The sequence below is a fragment of the Hylaeus anthracinus genome, unplaced genomic scaffold (assembly GCF_026225885.1).
Source record: "Hylaeus anthracinus isolate JK02 unplaced genomic scaffold, UHH_iyHylAnth1.0_haploid 0, whole genome shotgun sequence".
NCBI classification, from domain to species: domain Eukaryota; kingdom Metazoa; phylum Arthropoda; class Insecta; order Hymenoptera; family Colletidae; genus Hylaeus; species Hylaeus anthracinus.
Window position 1 is genome coordinate 17,639,077 of NW_026533254.1, and position 18,872 is coordinate 17,657,948.

Genomic DNA, 18,872 nt, shown 5'->3' on the forward strand with positions numbered 1-18,872 from the left:
AAAAAAAAATAAAGGGTTCAAGGATTAAAAAATTATTCTCATTCATATTTTAGTATTACAATGCTTGTTTACTAATTTTTTGTAGGATATATAACCTTTTACTTATTTATTTTTTAAAACAACCAATTGGCGCCATCTAATTAAATCGACTGAACTATACTAAATACTAACAGAATCAGTCAGCTGAAATCTAGACCAATGTTTTTGGATGAAGCAATAAAACATCATGTTCGCAGACAATGGCTGAAAACACCACGCATAATGACAGCTGAAGTTTCCTCGATTTTAGGTTATTTTCCTTGGTTTTAATCTTCGTTTACGCGAATGTCGTCCAATGTTGTATTTGTGAGTTTGTTCAAAGTCAACAAACATCTCCGACACCAATGACTTTTTCTGGAAATTACAGCACCATGAAATAGGGCTAAGTTGACCCTAAACAAATGGAATTTACACTTTCTGAGATGGACGAAGAGAAGTCAGAATCGTGCTCTAAAGATGAGACATTTTCAGGAAATCTCGATCAAATTGATTCCAGCATAACACCAGACGTCTCTCTCGCAGAAGGTACGAGACATTTTAATTATAGATAGAAATGTATCACAGTTGTTTGATATCGTTAAATTTATAACAGTTTTTAATATTACTTTCTGTTTCAACAATATTTTTAGTCACCAACTCCCTAATTCAGTCTGATGTAAAAATCAGTAAGGATACTACTTCGGTTCAGGAGAAACTGGAACAAGTCGCTCAAACTAAAACAGATTCAGTATTAGTAAATAACAATGGGAAGTCTAGCTTTTTGATAGAAGAAAACAGTATTATTTTGCCTATTAAAAGTTCTACTTCTTTAAGTGATCTGTCGAATGATTTTTCAAAATGTCAAACATTGTCTAAGGATGCAGACCTTTTGAAAGAAAAACCACTTCTTAAATCATCTTCCTATGGGGATGTTAGATTATCAAATACTGTTTCTGATAATGTTAGACAACCAAGAAGTGAGCATGAAGAATCAATAGCAGTATGCAACGAAGATGAAGAAACACTTTTCAGTACCAAATTATACATGGATACTCAGCAAACACATTTCTTGGAGAAAAATGTTATTCAAAATGAGATTCAAAATGCTCTTCACACAGGAGAAAATGTAGTACAGAATTCTAACATGAGTAACAAACTGATGGAACTTAATGATCCTACAAATGATTCAAAACAAAAATCCCAATCCATTGAAAATACCAGATCACAGAGTAACATAATAGTTCGTCCTACTTTGGCTGACGATAGTAAATTGGTTAAAATTTCACTGCCAACGAATCCAATTAATATAATGCAATCCAATGCCCAGTTCCTGAACAAGAGCCGCAATTTCTTAAACTTCATTACAGAAAAATCGACAAACATAATGGAGAAAGCATTGCTACCGCAACATTTAACTGTAAAATATAATTCGGTAATGAAGTCTATAGATAATTATAACGAAAAAAAATACGTGGAAGAACCTTGTAGTACCAAATCTCCATTAAAGGAACCAACGTTTCGAACCGAATCAAACTTAATGGATAAAACGAACGCTATCCTGTATCCATCGAAAAGTTCCATGGGTCTGCAGAATGAAAGAGATAGTTGTACAAAGGATTCTGAAAATAAAATAACTCTTACAAATACACATGATGAAACACACGTTAATACTGAAAAGAATGATAAGAATAACGATGATATTAGCGATTGCATACAAAATAACACAAATCAAGTTGAAGCACCTATTACTGACAAAAGTAACGAACAGAACGATAACGTACTCTGCATGGAAGCGAACGGGAATTGTACCGATACCGATTCCATGGTAATAATTTCGGAGGGCAACAACAATTCTTCTGAAAATTTGAAACTGAGTTTACTGAAACACCCAGCATACCTCACTTTATTAAAAGATTACGCAGATTTAAAAACTAAGTACTTAAAATTCCAAGAGAAAGTCGAATACGTGGAAGAAAGAAATCGAATGTTAGAAGCAGAAAATAAGGGAGAAATCTATTCTGTACAAATTGATAATTTAGAGAAAACGATAAACAAACTTACGTTCGAACTACATACGTCGTTAGCAACACAGGAGACGCTTAAAAAAGAATATAATGCCGCTAATAAAGAGAGAGAAAGCATGGTAATGAAATATGCAGTTAGCGAGAAGCAACTGATCGATACTCAAAGGTATAATAAAATTTTGTTGTACGAGTTGAATCGCCTAACTTTATGTATTAAATGGATCTTGAATAAACTATCACATGTTTCTATATGATCGTTGATTTGAGAACTATTCAACGTTTAAAAAGTTAAGCGATTCTCTACATACATATATATGTGTGTATTTTACGTTCTAGAACGTCCTAATTTTTTATTACATTTATAATTAGGGCAAGAGAATACGCAGAACGCAAAGCAAAAGAAAGCGGAAAACAACAGGAATTGCTTCAAAGTAAACTACGCGAAATGCAAGGAGAACGAACGAGGATATGTAATATTTTGGATGGACGATGTCGCGAAGTAACTGAGCTCCAAAAAGAAGTTGAAAAATTGAAGGAGGACGTAAATATGAGAGACATCAAATTAAAATGGACTCAAAACAAACTCAAAACGGAAATGGACTTGCAAAAGGAAACTCAACAAAAACTGGATAAAGCCACAGTAATAATATTTGAAGAAGACATAGTTCATTATAACATAATTATTTGTATACGAATCACGATATTATCTTACCTTGTTTTCAGACTAGAATCAGCGAAATGAAAGAGGAATGCGAACAGATACGCAAAGAGACGCAGGAATCGATGCGTCAATTCCAACAGTCAGAGGAAAATAAAGCAGTCACGTTGGATCAACAATTAAAAGAACAACAAGCACGCCTAATATTAGAAAGACACGTTACGGAAGATAAAGAAATGCTGAGGCTTCAATTACAAAAGGAAGTGGAGACCCTGAAGCATAGACAACAAGTCTTGATCGAAGAAAATAACACGCTCAGTTTAAAGATACAGGATACAGAACAAAAACGTTCAGTCTGCGAGAGTAATCTGGATAACTTGAAAATTCTAGCTGATCAACGTCAGAAAGAAATTATAGAGTTGCACGGTAAAGTATCGGAGTTGGAAACATTGAAAGTGCAGTTGCAACAGTAAGTATCGTCGCTACAAAATCGTGATTTCGTTTTATTAATTAATTTGTTTTATTCAGGAAAAACCAATGCTTGGACTCGATCGAATCAGAAATGGAACACTTGCGTTTAGCTAACGAAGAATTACAAGCTGACATGTCCGCGTGTCGTCAGAAGGAAGCTGATATGTTAGATTTTACGCAAAAATTAACAGACAAAAACGTACGACTTCAGTCGGAATTTACGGCTATCGAAGCAAAGGTCAAACATCTGGAAGAAAATCATGGGCCGCTACACGAGCGGATAAGCTATTTAACTGGCAAAATTAAAACGCTGGAAGAGAGTCTTGCGAAAGAACAAAAAATGAGAATAGAAGAGTGCGAGATACTAGCTAGACATCTTGCTGAGCAGACTCAACTAGCCCAAAATCTTGCTCAGAAATTGGAAGACAGTCAAGGGGAAAACGCTGTGCTCAAGAGAAAACAGCAATTAAGTATGAAAGAGATGACACGAGAATTACAACAGTGTCGAAAGAAGCTAGAAGCTTTCGAGACATCATCGCCTTACAATTCACTGGGCATCGCGTCCAGGACTGGATCAAGTATATCACTTAATACAGGTTTTTTAAGCATATAATAATTTTGTCGCTTACAAATGTTTAGTTTTTAATTCCTCGTATATAGTTCATTGGCTTAATTTCATTTACGCTTTGTATTTCTTTTAGGAGATACTTTAAATGGTGCCTTATCCGATAACAGTATCAATGGTGACCAAAGCATTCAATCTATGGAACCTAGTAAACAAACGTTAATAGATCGTATTATAAAGTTGCAAGAAGATAATGCTAAAAAAGCAGAGAAACTAGACTTTTTCGAAGAACATACCCGAACCCTCGTCGAAGAGTTACAGAAAAAGACGAGAATCATACAAACTTATATTTTACATGAGAATACTGGTGCCATGGGTAACAACGAGCGAGATAAATATAAGGTAAATCAACATTTTAAACTACAGGATGTTCTTTTGAGCACATTATTAGTATAAGACTCAACTCTAGTATTTAGAATCATCGACTATGTTTTATTTTCTGCGCACAAGCATATCAAAAGCAGGAGAAATGCAGTAAGTTTAGTAATAAAAGTTTTAAATCGTCTCGCGAAGAATTACATTAGTCCTAACAAGATGGCGATCGATTAGTAACTTACGTTTTAATGATTGTTCAATCACAGGCTGAATTAGCGAGACACGGGGGAATAATGGCCTCAGTATACAACCAACGTGTTTCGGATGATAATATGACGCTGGAATTATCGTTAGAAATAAATCAAAAGTTGCAAGCTGTTCTCGAAGACGCGTTATTTAAAAATATTACCTTAAAGGTAAAGTAACATCGATCAACGCGTGTATCTTTCTTGTGACGTTTAATATTGTTCTTGTAGGATAATATTGACACCCTGGGCGAAGAAATAGCGAGGTTAACTATCCATAATCAACAAAGGAAAATTGCAAATTGAAAGTACGTAAAAATAGTACACTTGTACTTACATAGTAAAAAAAAAAAACGGAGTAACACATGCATGTATTAAAAATATGAAGATTATTATTCAAGAGATTTATCGTATATAAGGTACTAATACCAACTTAAATGTCATATATTAAATACGCAGAAGTTATAACATGATCACCGAATTGTCACCTCGAAAAAAGTTATATTTTCATTTGAGTAAAAATATGTATATTTTCTATTTAATGATATCTAGGTGTAATTTCTTGGTAATTTTGATGTAGTTTATCGTTGTATGTTAATACTGTTGGGCACTGCAGAACCTTTTATTAAGAGCTTATTTTTAATTTATTACGCTTTCTTTTGTGCATAATCCGTGGAAATTGATTAGAATATACAAGTGCTAAGTTTTTTTTGATACATTCTTTTATATTGTGTATTAAAATTGAATGCTTACATTTGGCCGAAACTGTAAAATATATGAAGACTGCTTTTCAGTACAGAAAGAACAGTTTTATTGTATCTAGTCAAAAGTTATGATACTTAAAAGAAATAATTTGTTGATCTGTTTATTAAAGATTAAACATATCCAAAGTCTATCATAAATATACTATTTTTTACAATTGTTTAAAATTGATTTGATTATCATTTTAATAAGCAAATTTACAGTTTTCAAGGGACATTCCATGCCATTAATGCATTACAAATTTTCGATATGTAAGTCAGGAAATTTGAAAGAAAAACTCGTTGATTTTGTATCATTTTCATGTACATAAAAATTTACATAAAAAAGAAACATTATATACAAATTGTAAACATGTGTAACGAAAACAAATTTTAATCTAATATATGAAATATTGCAGAAGAATCCTCAGCCTTTTTCATTAAAAATAAAACATCCTTCACTTACCGTATCGTGTCAGCCTTTCTGTTGTCCAATGAATATCCATCATTAGCCAATGGAACGAAGTATGAGAAAAAACACGAAGTATTTCACGCAATAGTTTCGATAATTAAAAAGGTTTTAATGATATAGGTTTGTTCATACGTTTAATGACAACCTGTACTACATAATATAAAGTATTTGATTATAACAAGACAAAGCAGACCTCGTGACTCTGTAATCTATATCGTTTTGTATTTTTTTGTTGTCAGGTAATTATGAAACTATTACACTTTTACTCCATCTAAATAAGAGGAACACACCTATTATTCGCAATCGATCTCGAGTCTCCCTTGAGAAATATCGATTTCTCGCTATTTGCCATATATAAGACACATTATTCCACCGGACAATAATTTTGTTCTAAACGTTTTGTTCGTCGATTCTCTCTTTTCGCGTTTTTTTTTTTCTTCACCCTGTATATACATATGCACATCACTTACAATCTTACAAAGCACGTGTACTACCGAAATTTACAATCGAGTGGGTACATTACGATAAACTGCGATTTAGTCAAAAGTAGGTATGTGTACTTTTTACGTATCTCGTGTGTACATATGTGCCTGTGTATTTTGTACGTGTACGTATATATATACATACATATATATATGTATATATGTAATAGCAATTACATATGCATATATGTATATATACGAAGTGTGGATATTGCTTTTTGTACATTGTATCGTGGTATACACATGTACATGAACTTACGTCCTACATTTCATTTCTTCCGAAGGATCATCGTTTCGCAATTAGGGCAACCTCAAGCGACAATTTGTAAAGATAATACGAATATATATATATAACAATGATAGTTGCCTCGTTTGCCCCGACAATGACTAATATAGCTACGCGTATCTTCGATTTCGTGAGGTATTAAATAGTATTAGAACATGGTGATCGATATAGGATTCCGATTTTTCGTGAGTAATAGCTGTAGCGAATCGTGAGGGCGAAAAATGAATTTTTGATCTTGCCATTTTTGTTGTTTACAACCTTAAAATAATCGCTTGGTTCTCGCGGTATTTGAAAGCGTTCGATAATGTGAACATTCGAACGTATAATTCTGCGAGTTGTACGAATAACGGTTCTAAAGTGTATCGATTTGCCCAGGGGTCCATGACGCTGTTGAGACGGCCCTGTTTCTACGTCCTTCGCGACGCCACGGATGATATTAGCGATCACTAATCGCATTGTAACGGAACTAAAGACTATTATCCCGATTTATCGACTTTCCACGTCGAACGAAAATACAACGTTATTGTACTACAAAAATATCGCGACTGCGTATCGATACTATTTTCTGCTACGTATTTGATTGCGTGTCATCATCTCAGACGTTTACGTAAAACCCAAGCTGTACACGTTTGCGATCGACGAATGTATTTCCTTCCTGTCTTCCTTGTGAAATTTTCTCATCAGTTTAACGACGTCCAAGAACGGGACACCTTATTATCTCTTTCAGTTTTCATGATACGTCCTGTATGTTATATCCAAAACTCTAAAGTGATCAAGTACTTTACACGCGTAGTACCGTGCAGTTTCGTGTACAATAAAATTTCGATCATCAGAACCTAATGACGTATTAATTCCTGTTGTACATGATTATTTATTTAGAAAATGGTTATCGATTTTGCCACATACAGCACCGACGGTCCAAATTTTACTGTACTACACGCTTGATAGAAGACGTTTTGCGCTAATCATGGAGCAAACATTTCTCAATTGACTAGGACGAAGTAAAGCATAGAACCATATACATATTCTAGATACAGCAGAGGAGACGTAGGCTTGGCTGTATGTGAAAACGTCCCACCGTTAGAAGGAAAACTTATCTATCTTTAGTACCCTACTTGGCTCTTTTATTAATGCGAATGAAAAATATATATATATATGTAATTATTGAAAGTAGAAACGATAACCATTTATCATTACCATAAAAATGATATAAAATGGTAAACAAGTTACTGAAAAATAGAGACAGGTAAGGTACCGCGACCTTCTTTCACTTTTTAGCTGTAGTACAAGCTCGAGATCTAGCTACCCTTGCTCTATCCATAATATCTCTATGGTACGAACACGTGTACCGAGTACACCGTGCACTCACGCGACGGAAGCAGGCTTGGCGCATCGATCTGCTCTGGGCGTACACGCTACTCCATGACGTTCACCCGATAGAATTGCAAATTCTCATTTCGGCGGCCAACGGGAGAAAAAAGGCGTACATCTTTCGGTCGCCATTGTTCCTCGACGGGCAGGATCGATTACGTGCGCGCTGTATAGGCGACGGAGGAGATAAATACACCCAACTCGTAAATTAGACGAGGTGCGAAAAGGGGGCACCGTAAGTGGACAAACAAGGGTACCTGGCTTTCGTTTTCTTTCGTATCAACCATTGGGATCGATCGTTGCAATCGTTAATAGAAACGAAGGTTTAAAACAGTGATGGGCAAAACTCTAGGCTTCGAATAAATCTGAGGTTTGCCGATATGTTTGTCTCGTTTCCTCTTTTGAAAATTTTCCAAAGAAGGAAACGAGACAAACATATCGGCAAACTTCAGATTTATTCGAAGCCTAGGGTTTTGTCCATCACTGGTTTAAAACACACCTGTACCCCCTAGGAGAGAATAGTACCATCTCTGGAATCGAGTACCCTACGGATGTTTCGTTTGAAATCGACTCTAGAATAAATTTGTTAGAGACTTGTTCTTTCAAAGTAAATGTAAAATTCCAGGACGAAAATGAAATCGAGCATAATCCAGATCTACTAACGTAGCTCTAAAGCTTGATCCTGTAGCCAACGAGCAGGATATACAATGGGAAAATGTAATATTACCCAACCCGAGAGGATCGTATGGTAGACTGAGGGCCTCGAGAAAGTCGCCATGTTTCTTCCAAGTACACATTTGTGCTTTTAACCACCAACGACGTTAGATTCCGTGGCTCTAAACCGTGAATTCGCCACCCTCGATGCACAGTGGTCGTTGAGCGCGTTAATTTTGGCCAGTGAATTGATTTCGGCTCCGGCGTTCCGTACCTAGCCCGTTCCTGCGTTAACTCTGCCCAGTTAGATCGAAGTTGCGAGGCACCAAGAGGGAGAGAGCCTGGGATCAGAGCGAGGAACGAGTGGTAGGGACGGAAACTGGAGAGATACGTAGCCAAAGGGAACACGTTCGGCTGCCATGGCTTAAGAGAAGCAGGAAAGAGGCGGGCGCACGACGGAGAAATGGAAAGAGAGGTCGAAAGAACAGCGAAAACGCGAGAACAATGGGGAGGGGGTGGAGAAATGCGTAACGGTGAAAACTGGGAATGCAGACGATTTTTGTACGCGCAAATATTCGTCGAAAAGGTTAGAAAAGGAAAGCGAAGTTGGAGGAAACTCGAAGGGCAAAACAAAGGTGGAACACGAGTAAAGGAACATTGAAAGCGAAAAATGAAACGTAAACAGAAAAGGGGAAGCGAGGGAACGATAATGCGAATAGATAGAGAGGAAAAAAGACCGAGAGAAGGATAGAGGAGCGAGAGACGCGGAGAGAACAGGGACGAACGAGGGTTTACGTTCTAAAGCCCACGACCACCCCACCCCCTATAAATTCTACCAGCCAGAGGGGTTTCCGTTAAAGAGGAGCTTTCGGTGCGACAGTGTATCTGTCGAGCATCTTAAAGGGGATAGGGCGTTTCCAGTGTGCCACGGGTCGCGAGATATGAGCATATCTTGCTTTAAAGCGATTCGAATTCTATCGCACCGGCCAGACCCTCGTGGGGATTATTCCCCATCTTTTGTATGCGATTTCTCCTTCGTTCTTTTTTTTTTTCTCTCCTTTTGCCCTTTCCTCCCGTTCCTTTTGTGACCCTCGCTGCGCGTTTCCATCACACGCGAATCGCACGAGTACCGAGGGTGTCGAGAGCACGGGGATCCTGTCGATTGGAATAGCATCGTCGTCGCAAATTAGAGGCTAACTCCCTTTGGCCGATGCTCGCTAGGTTATATCACGGGATTCTGCGACGCGATCGAGAGGTCCCCCGTTACCACGGCAGCGGATCGATCGGTAACTAAGCGATCGATAACGGGTTATGCATTTCCACGTGCACGTACTCAGGGCCGTCTTAACAACAATATAGGCCCCTTGTTACATCTATTAGGTCGTCTCGCAAGTTCGTGCCGAAATTTAATAAAAAAAAAAAAAAAACCACAGAAATCTTCTAGTAACGGTATAATGACTATCTGAGAGAGGTGAGAAACTATTGTGAAATGAGACAGATTATCTTTTCTGGTGACACTTAAGAGTATGTTTCACATATTAATTTGAGAAATAGAAGTATAAATGGCATGAACTTTTAGGACGACATAATATTTTGGTCAGATAAAGATACGAATCCAAGTTTACATTAATTTTCATAACTACATGTACTTAGATGTGTACAACGTTGCGTGGACTAACATAGGGGCTGTCCACCGAGCCCATACGTTAAGACGGCACTGCACGCCAGGGCTGCTCACTCGATGCTTTACCAAATTTTCTCAGTCTGCAGGAGTAATCACTGCCGTCGTTAAAGTATCAGAATTAACAGTTCCTAAAATTCGTAGAGGGCGATCGCGTTAACGTTATCATTTCTCGAGATTTTTATTTTGTTGCATCATCGACTTTCGAGTCCTACAGGCTTTGACAAAATTGGAGGGCCTGAGTGAACCACTCTTGCTGCACGTATTGGCGCCAGTTTACACGCATATTGAGGCCACCATGCCAGAAGGCCGTACGAACAAATTTCGTGCATCTAATTGATATGACAAACCTAAAAAAAAACTTTAAAATTATGGAAACCCTGCACAACCGTGACGATTTTTTAGGAAATGTATACGTCTGACAGAAATATTCGATTTTCGTATAATTCGATGCTAACAGGAATTGACTTTTTACATCGATCGTTCCTCGATACGTTTTTACGCTCAACCATAATGCCATTCATTTTGTTTTCCTTATATTTCTTTTTTTTTTTTTTTTTTTATGAATTTCGCAAAAAGGAAGTGCTCTGCTGGAACTTGACGTTATTGAACGTTCCTAGAAAATTATTGGAAAGTACACAAGATTATTTACCGTTATATAATGCGACGATGAAACAGACCTTACGTCGATGGGATACGAGAACCAACGAAACCGAACGGACACGAAATTAGCCTAGCAACGAGTCGATAAAGCTCGGTCTCGCCGCTTCCTAACTAAAACATGAAACAAATAGGGATCCCCTTGGCTACACATGCGACGCGGCGACGCATACGTTTCTGTGTAGCATAAACTAAAACAACCAGCAAAGGAATGGGGCTGAATTGCGTGAATCCACGTCACGCGTGCTCTATGTATCGACTGGGGCTCGATGCAATTTTTAAGAGAGAATTCGATCGTTCGCAAAATTCGTAGGTACTCTCCAAGTGGAGATGTCTGATTCTAAAACAATTATTTCGGGAAAATCTATCTTTTCGTGGCGACGTTCCTAAAAAGGATACCATTAGATTACACTGTCGTGGTTAACGATTCAAACTGCGTGCGACGACGAAGGACGAGTCGATAAATGAAGATGAACTGAAAAGAAATTCCGAAAAAAATCATGTAATCTGAGAATAATATGATTGATAATATTTCATTAATAATAATAATAATAATAATAATAATAATAATTGTGATCATATTAATAATAGCGATAAAAATAATAATAAGGACAATGAGAATAATCGCAGCGGTAGTAGTAGTAGCAGTAGTGTCGGTATATATATATATATATATATGTATATGCATATACATATATAATGTTTGGCATCGTTATCTTCGCGTCTGTACAATTGGTTTTCTTCCACGGAGACGCGATTCGATTTTTTTTTCTTTATGTTTTTTAAAAGGATCGAAACGTCTCCACGGGTACAACAAAAAATCTCGTATCGTTTCGGTGGTTAACAAAGTGTTCCCGGTTTTCAGCGATTACAATCTAGTTATTGATAAACTTAATGAACCAATATCGTCGTACGTTAATAACATAATAATAATGGTAATGATATAATAAGAATAATAATAATAACAACAATAACTAACGAACAAATTAAATATTGTAATATAACTAAAAAACGTTAAATCGAGAGTGTATAAAAAACGTCTAACGCATTTCTGGTATATCAACGAAAATAGTGGTATCAGCAGCAGCAGTAGCGACGAAATATTAATTATTACTATAAAATAGAGAAATGTTACAGAAACTGCTTGGTAACAGCGTCTACGATTCCGATATGATATTAACGGTAATTATTTTGCTAACAACACGAGCCTACGTTGGCTACGCCGACGAGAGAGAGAGAGAGGCAAATAAAAGGATGACAAACAATTGGGAGGAAAAAGACCATACACAAGGTGTACCTTGTAACAGGTGTTCAAGACTTTGGAGGCAACGATAATTTGACGAAGAAAAGTCACTAATGGGAATTAATCAGTTTTCGAATGCATTCCATTTTCCTCGGGATTTAATAAACTTAAAAATTCACATTAATTTCATCTCGATCGTTTCTGATATATTTTACGTTTCCTTCGCTGTAGATTATCTTAATTATTACGAATTACGAATTTATAAACTATCCTGTTTACCACCGTAATTCTTCAACTTACGTTTAAGTATATTTTTTTTTTTTTTACAATTTCGTTAATATCAAAGTATCAATTTAGTGACGATAAATTTTACGTTTTTTTCTTTTTTTTTTTTTTAAATGTAGATACTCTTAATTATGTAATTATAAATTTATAGCTTCTCTCTTTACCGTAGTAATTTAACTTACGTTTATGTATATTATTTACAATTTGTTAATTTCAACATTAAGAATCCCTACGTTTCGTTATTTCATTTTATATCCCGTTTAAGGTGTTAATTCCTCAAGTGGATCCTCGACACTGTCATCTTCGAATAGCTATCTATCTAGAAAACAAAATCATAGTCGCGTCGTTCGAACGAAATCACATCGTTCTTTCCTCTTGGCGTAATTGCAAGGTGACCGTGGCTTTTTTGAGAAGAATCAATCGAAAACTGAGTAAAATCCCTTATCTCGACGAATTATCGCAATTTGTCGAAAATGTAAGACCGTGGACGTTCGTGCGAGTCCTAATTTTCTCTCTGATCGTCGATCCGTTTCATTATGGACGTTCGTTTCGCAACTTGGTTCGGGAGATAACGGTGTACGCCTTCGAGATGGGTTCCAAACCAGAGGTGGGCAAAATTTCGAATCGTGGAAGATTAATATAAACAGAGGATACAAGTATTTGAGTTTACATTAAGAAGCGACTGTTGAGTGCACATCGCCGTTCATCGATGAAAATTCTTTTGCCCATTTCTGGTCCCAAAATAGAAACGTTTAGGAAATAAAGGCGCACGATAAGAAAGCACCGCTCGCTAGGGTGGAAATACTGTTACCGTTTTCTCTTTAATTACTCTCGAATTATATAAACTAATGGCGTGCTTGTACTATGCGTGTCGGTATGAAGGGATTCGGGCAAGAATCGGTGCTATCGGTGCTTCTTCATCGTGGTCGCGAACAGAGATGGGGTAAACCTTATACGTACGATAGATAACGAATAAGAATATACCTATTCAACACGTTTATTCGTTAATCGAAATGTTTCATTTAGAAAAGTATCTTCCCCATCTCTGATCCACATCATTGTCTATCGGTGTGGTCGACTGTGTTTGATTTATTGCTGTTCCCAGATGCTTCGAACACCACTGGGTATCGCCATTTTGCTTCTATGACGATAGGGGACAACTCGGACGAAGAACGACGCTTTTTAAATAAGTTTGATTCGATGAAACGTTGCCGCTGGTCCAATCCTCTGCGCGTTAAACTGTTATTTACACAAGCGAAAATAGTTATTGAACAATTTTTGTTGTTTACGCTCGACACCGCGTGAAAGCGCAGAGGTCGTAAGACCGACCAAGGATCGTCGTAATTTTGGCGAGACCTTCGCGGTGCGTTCGCCTGGGCTTTTAGAAAATGAATACTTCAGTAATGACCTTCGATATGCATAAATCAGTTTAACGCGCAGTTGGCCATAACGGCGCCACGTCACGACAGCCGAGTTAAGCAAGTTCAATATTATACTTGCGGGGCAACTACCTCTGTTACCCTAAGTGATCGAAAATCAAACATACTTTCGCATCCCTCGCTTAAATTGCACGTGCATACGCATACGTACGTACGTATATGCATGTACATGCATGCATACATATACATGTACGTATATGTTTGCGCTTACGGATACGTCTCTGCGTGTACAGTGTGTATACAAACGAATACATGTTACCGTATGTACAAATTCGTCGTTACGTCTAGAAGCAAATTCGCGTGAAACTCACACGTCGGAACAATAACTTTTGGTACTGTTTCTTAGCGATCGGTTCCTAGAACGTGCGGACGACGAATGGTCGACAATCGTAATTGTCCGCTGGGGAAAAATAAGGAAAAAAAAAAAAGAAAAAAACGCGATTCTACGGTCGACGATAACGAGTATGAACAGTATTGGTTCACGGTCGCGATGAAATGGAGACGTCCCAGGAACCGATCGCGATTTTCTGCTGCAACTGGTACACTAGGCTTCGGGGTGTGCTTAAGGTACGCGTTACGGATAAATTATGCTACCTTAGTCTAAGCGTGCGTCAAGGAACGGAGCGTTGCATCGGTGAAGGTTATTCCTTTGATAGGACATTCGCACAAAAAATTCATTCGAAGATTCATGCTGTGCGTTTTTGGGAGCATTTTTCAAAGCTTCGAAGTCTTTAAGTAGATTCATCGAGGGTCCACGTACCGATACTGAATCTTAGAGCAATGTGTGGTGCCATCTGGTAGAGATTTAGTATCATACATCGTCAATCGCTATGTTGCATACTATCATACAGTACCTTACGTCATCATACAGTATCAGTTTGTTACGTGACTCGTGACGAAGCTGAAACACTGAAATACCTAACCTACTTAACGTACCTAAAACCACACAGCTTGAATCTGTGGAACCTGACAATTACAACTGAAAAGACTATGCTTTGTTTCCCCCTTAATCATTGTCAAACACGCGTGTATGACCACGTGTAAAATTTCCTCTGCGAAGCGACACATTTGTAGCCCTTCTTTCGTTCCAACTGAGCAGTCTGACCACGTGCTGAAAAGTTCGTACAAAAAATTGTCGCCAGAGAAAACGTGTTTTTTCCTTTAGCGTCGATTTCTTCCGATCGAACGCTCTCGTCCCTTTCGACAAACTCTCTCTCACTCTTTCGTGTACTTAAGCTTAAGTAGAAAATGAGCTTTTACCTTCTTCCTCCGGCCCGAGTATGAACGCGACAAAGAGGTCGAGCGTGCGAGACGTGGTGGACACGATGGAAAAATTGTGATATGTGTTCTCTTATGCATCTAGGAAAAACCAACACTCTACCGTCGTTTCTCTCGTCTTCCTTTACATACAGATAGCAAGCATACAAACACACACACATACACACACTCACAGACACACGCAAACACACACGAGAGTTTTTGATATTGTGTTAGATAACGATCCGGGTTACATGCCACGCTACACCGTGTTTGGCTGTGTTTGCAGCCATTTGTAGCAAGCGGCGCGAATGATGCGACACTCCCGCGAAACGGCGACCAACCGAAACGAAATAATCGAACAGGTTTATCCCTAATGGTTGCCTTACGTGCGACGACTTTGCCAGCTACTTTCATTAGCCTCTGTTCGACTCTGCCAGTTATCGTTTCTATTCCTTTCACGAATATCGTGAACGCATCGCTTAGACCCTCGTGTCGCTATTAAAATGTACATGTTTTACGTATATACGGTTGCACGGACGAGTTTCGCTTTCGAGTGAATCGCCGTATCGACCTCGTGTGACGTATAGATCGAAGGCTGGAGCCGTGAGATGCTTCACGTGGAACGCCTTTATGATGGATACTACCGACGATTGATACCGTAGAGAAAACAGAATTGTACAGAAAAATGACTCGATCTATAATCTAAAGTGCAAAGGATGCAACATTGACCGAAGCTCGAGTTGCGAGTCGAGCCTAACACATAGAAAACCAAACATAACTGCGGTCCACCTGGAGTACTATTACGAAGAATTTTAATTTCGAAACCCCATGAATCCTGATATTTGATGGCTTGTGTCATTTGCACTTCTACGCGAAAACTAAGAGATTAGAATTTGGTTAGTCGAAATAAAGATAACGGTCCTTCGATCACTTCTAGGTACACACAGATGGGCACGGCGTTAACGAGCGATTTTCCATCCACGTGTCGCGTGGTTTTGCTTTCGTGCTCTGATACAGATTCCCGTGATTCGATAAATGTCCGAGTTCGGTTTCGTAGATGGGTGGTACGCGTATCTTCCCTTCAACTTTTCGCTTCAACTCTCCGTTGCCCGATACTCGGTCGGTATAGTAAAGGCACGCGATTAGAAATGGAAGGATAGATCAAGGAGGTACAAACATGACCGATACGGTGTCACGCTCGTTTCCCATTCGATTACGTTAGTCGTCCGCCTTTCTGTGCACACAGTATCTTATATCATTCATCTGTGAGGGACCACGCGACTTTTCCATCGTTTACCAGCCCGACTAACACGAAACAAACCGTTAAAGAATGAAATTTTACACGTGTTGCATATTGTACGTTTTACTTTTTATTCTTCTCACAAAAGTGTTCAAGCGATAAACCGACAGGAATTCGAAAACGTTCTAGCGGCCTAAATAAAAATCAATCACAAGAGTACCCTACTTTTTTTTCTTTTCTTAGATTTTCACAAACAATTCAACAACAATTTTGCTAATCAGGAGACAACTCGAAAACATTTTCTAAGTAACGAAAATCATCCGGAGAATTTTTATTCCTAGACAGAGAAGCGGAAACTCGTGTTATCTTTTTCTTTCTTTCCACGTGGCATCCCTCTGGTTTAGATAACGTATAGTGAATCTCGTCAAGAACCTCGGGAACGTACAATCTCCTTCGAAAGAACGAATATTTGAATATTTATATCTGATTCGTAAACTCTGTTAAGGACTTTTTCTAAATATGTATTCTTTTTTTTTTTTTTTTTTATCCGATATACCTTAATCTTTAATCGTTAATTTAAATATTGAAAATTCTAAAATCGCGGTTTACTCGTTTCCTCTATCCGGCGGTTTCTCTTCTCCCTGTTCTCTTCACTTTTCCGTTTTTTTTTTTTCATTTTTGGTTTTCTTAGCGTACGTACGTTTATTGTTTATGAGATGTGTGTATAAAAAAATATGAATCGTTTCATTTCATCTATTAGAGGTAGATACGCAGGAAACAGAAGCAGTATTCTTATCTTTCATTCTTACATTTTTTTTACTTTTATTCAGTTTTGTGTTCTTCTTTACGTAGCTTTTTTTTATGCGTAATAACTATTGCTGATGAGCCTGACCATTTTCATTTGTCTCTGTCTCTCCTCTCACGGGCCAGTTTCGTTTTCTTTGTTTCGGAAGTCTACGTTCTACGATACCGTGTAATCGTCTTAAACCTCTTAAGTAGGCGTTCTCGTATCTCTAAAGTAAGTCTAAAAACTTCAAATTCATTTTTTTTCAAATTAGATATTACCTTTTCCTTATCTTTGCCCTGTAAACAGTGTATTTGATCGAAATAAATTTTTTTTTCTAAATTTAGTGAAAAAAAAAATAGCCAAACTCTCTAGACGCCAACTTAATGGTTACGTGACGCTACAAATTTACCTATCTCTCGTTCGTTCCCGAAAACGATGAAACGGCACGAAAGAAAATAAGTAACGGAAACAATCAACGAATCATGGCGATGTGAAACGAATTCTCTCAAGAATGGGACGTAAAGTGTTGCCGGATACTTTACAAAAACAGTCACGACCGTCGACGAAACAATCTAACAACGTTTGCTCGACGTATAGCACCTAAACGTTGCTATAGCAAACACTTACATACAATGTTCGACGTATAACAAACTATAATCAGCCTAGACAAAAGACACAAAAAGCCTGGTTACTCGTTTAGGAAGTTGCGACACCTCTGTTTTATCCGATAACGTTTTGTTCTCCTTTATCGCGAGAAAACAAAACAAAAAAAAATAATTAACGAAAGAGGAATTTACACACTACATTTGGTTAAGCGCCCGAAACGAATACCTTTGATGATCGGTTGTATGCGCACACGTATACGTATTAGGAGTGTTTATGCGAGTCATATGTACAATTACGTAGGATTGAAGGACAACTATATATAATATAATATAATAAAAACTTGGAACGTTAATGGAAAGTGGCAAATAGTTTCGCGGTATACAGGTAATTATGTACACAAACCCGAGACACTATACATATTTATATATATATATATAAAAGTATAGCAAACACAAACAACAAACGAGCGTTAGATCCGTGAATTTGTAAGCGTCTACAATGAACAAACAAACGAACGGGACGTAGTCAGACTCTCTGCGATCCTGACGAGAAATGCGTGTATTGGGTAGCTTGGTATTATTCTTCGGACATCTTCGTTTTTCCTCGAATCTCGGTTGATTGCTTATTATCGTTACGCATACATACTCTCTTTCGTTCTTTCTCTCTCTCCGACTTTTTCTCTATTCCCCAGAGAAAACAATGGAATAAACGCAGCAACCGTTATTCGCCTCGTACAAATTCTTTTTTGCATGCTGTAATTTAAAATCGTGTACCTTTATTATTCGTTACGGTCCTTCTCTCGACACCAGACATGATCTCATACCCTGAATGGACTTTTTTTGTTTCTCTGTTGCTCTTCCACGGTCCTCCTCGTCGCGTAGAATGACGCAGGCCGACGTTTATTCGTGAACGATTTCTGGGGCTGGATAATCTTTCAATCGTTGACGAAAAAAGACGCCCCATCCGTCGGTCCGGCTAGAGAAAAGGGCGCGAACGCTTATCAAGATAAATTTGCACAAACCAGCAGCGTGACGGCTGGAAGCTCCGCGCGAAGTAGTGTCCCTGAGACTCGCGACAGTTGGCGCTAGTGCACTTGGGCAGCTCGGCGTCAGTCGCTACCGGTGCCACTGTTCCCAAAGTATTCTCCAGCATCTCCACGGCATATTGGACACGTTCGATTCGACTGAAACGATTCAGTTACAACAAACTGTACTAACCAAATAAAATAAAATAAAATAATATACGCTTAGGTACAAAGGTGTAACTATATTCTTGAGCGAACAACAAAATTATGACACGATCTTAGTGCT

General features: G+C 38.0%; 2 protein-coding genes across 10 annotated transcripts in view; one reads left to right on the forward strand and one right to left on the reverse strand.

Moving 5' to 3' along the window:
* The first annotated feature begins 172 nt into the window (after positions 1-172).
* LOC128886875 (coiled-coil domain-containing protein 186-like) lies at positions 173-8,060 on the forward strand. Of its 4 annotated transcripts, XM_054142098.1 has the most exons (10): positions 173-289; positions 407-564; positions 669-2,208; positions 2,412-2,682; positions 2,766-3,169; positions 3,229-3,767; positions 3,873-4,138; positions 4,247-4,270; positions 4,378-4,527; positions 4,588-8,060. In XM_054142098.1, exons 2-10 carry the CDS (start codon positions 441-443, stop codon positions 4,660-4,662), a joined length of 3,393 nt encoding a protein of 1,130 aa, XP_053998073.1. In that variant the 5' UTR covers positions 173-289; positions 407-440; the 3' UTR covers positions 4,663-8,060. The 4 variants fall into 4 exon arrangements, with proteins under 4 accessions (XP_053998073.1, XP_053998064.1, XP_053998083.1 ...); XM_054142089.1 differs by having other exon boundaries at positions 210-564; XM_054142108.1 differs by having other exon boundaries at positions 210-564; positions 3,229-3,749.
* A 3,150-nt stretch (positions 8,061-11,210) lies between these two features.
* The window catches only part of LOC128886903 (RING finger protein 44), a 37,956-nt gene continuing 30,294 nt past the window's right edge, over positions 11,211-18,872 (reverse strand). For 5 of the 6 annotated variants that reach the window (XM_054142193.1, XM_054142163.1, XM_054142171.1 and 2 more), the window contains one exon: positions 11,211-18,745. In XM_054142193.1, the coding sequence (XP_053998168.1) occupies positions 18,671-18,745 (75 nt within the window). In that variant the 3' untranslated portion in view covers positions 11,211-18,670. The remainder of the gene's footprint in view (positions 18,746-18,872) is intronic. The other variant, XR_008459933.1, reaches the window with a different exon arrangement.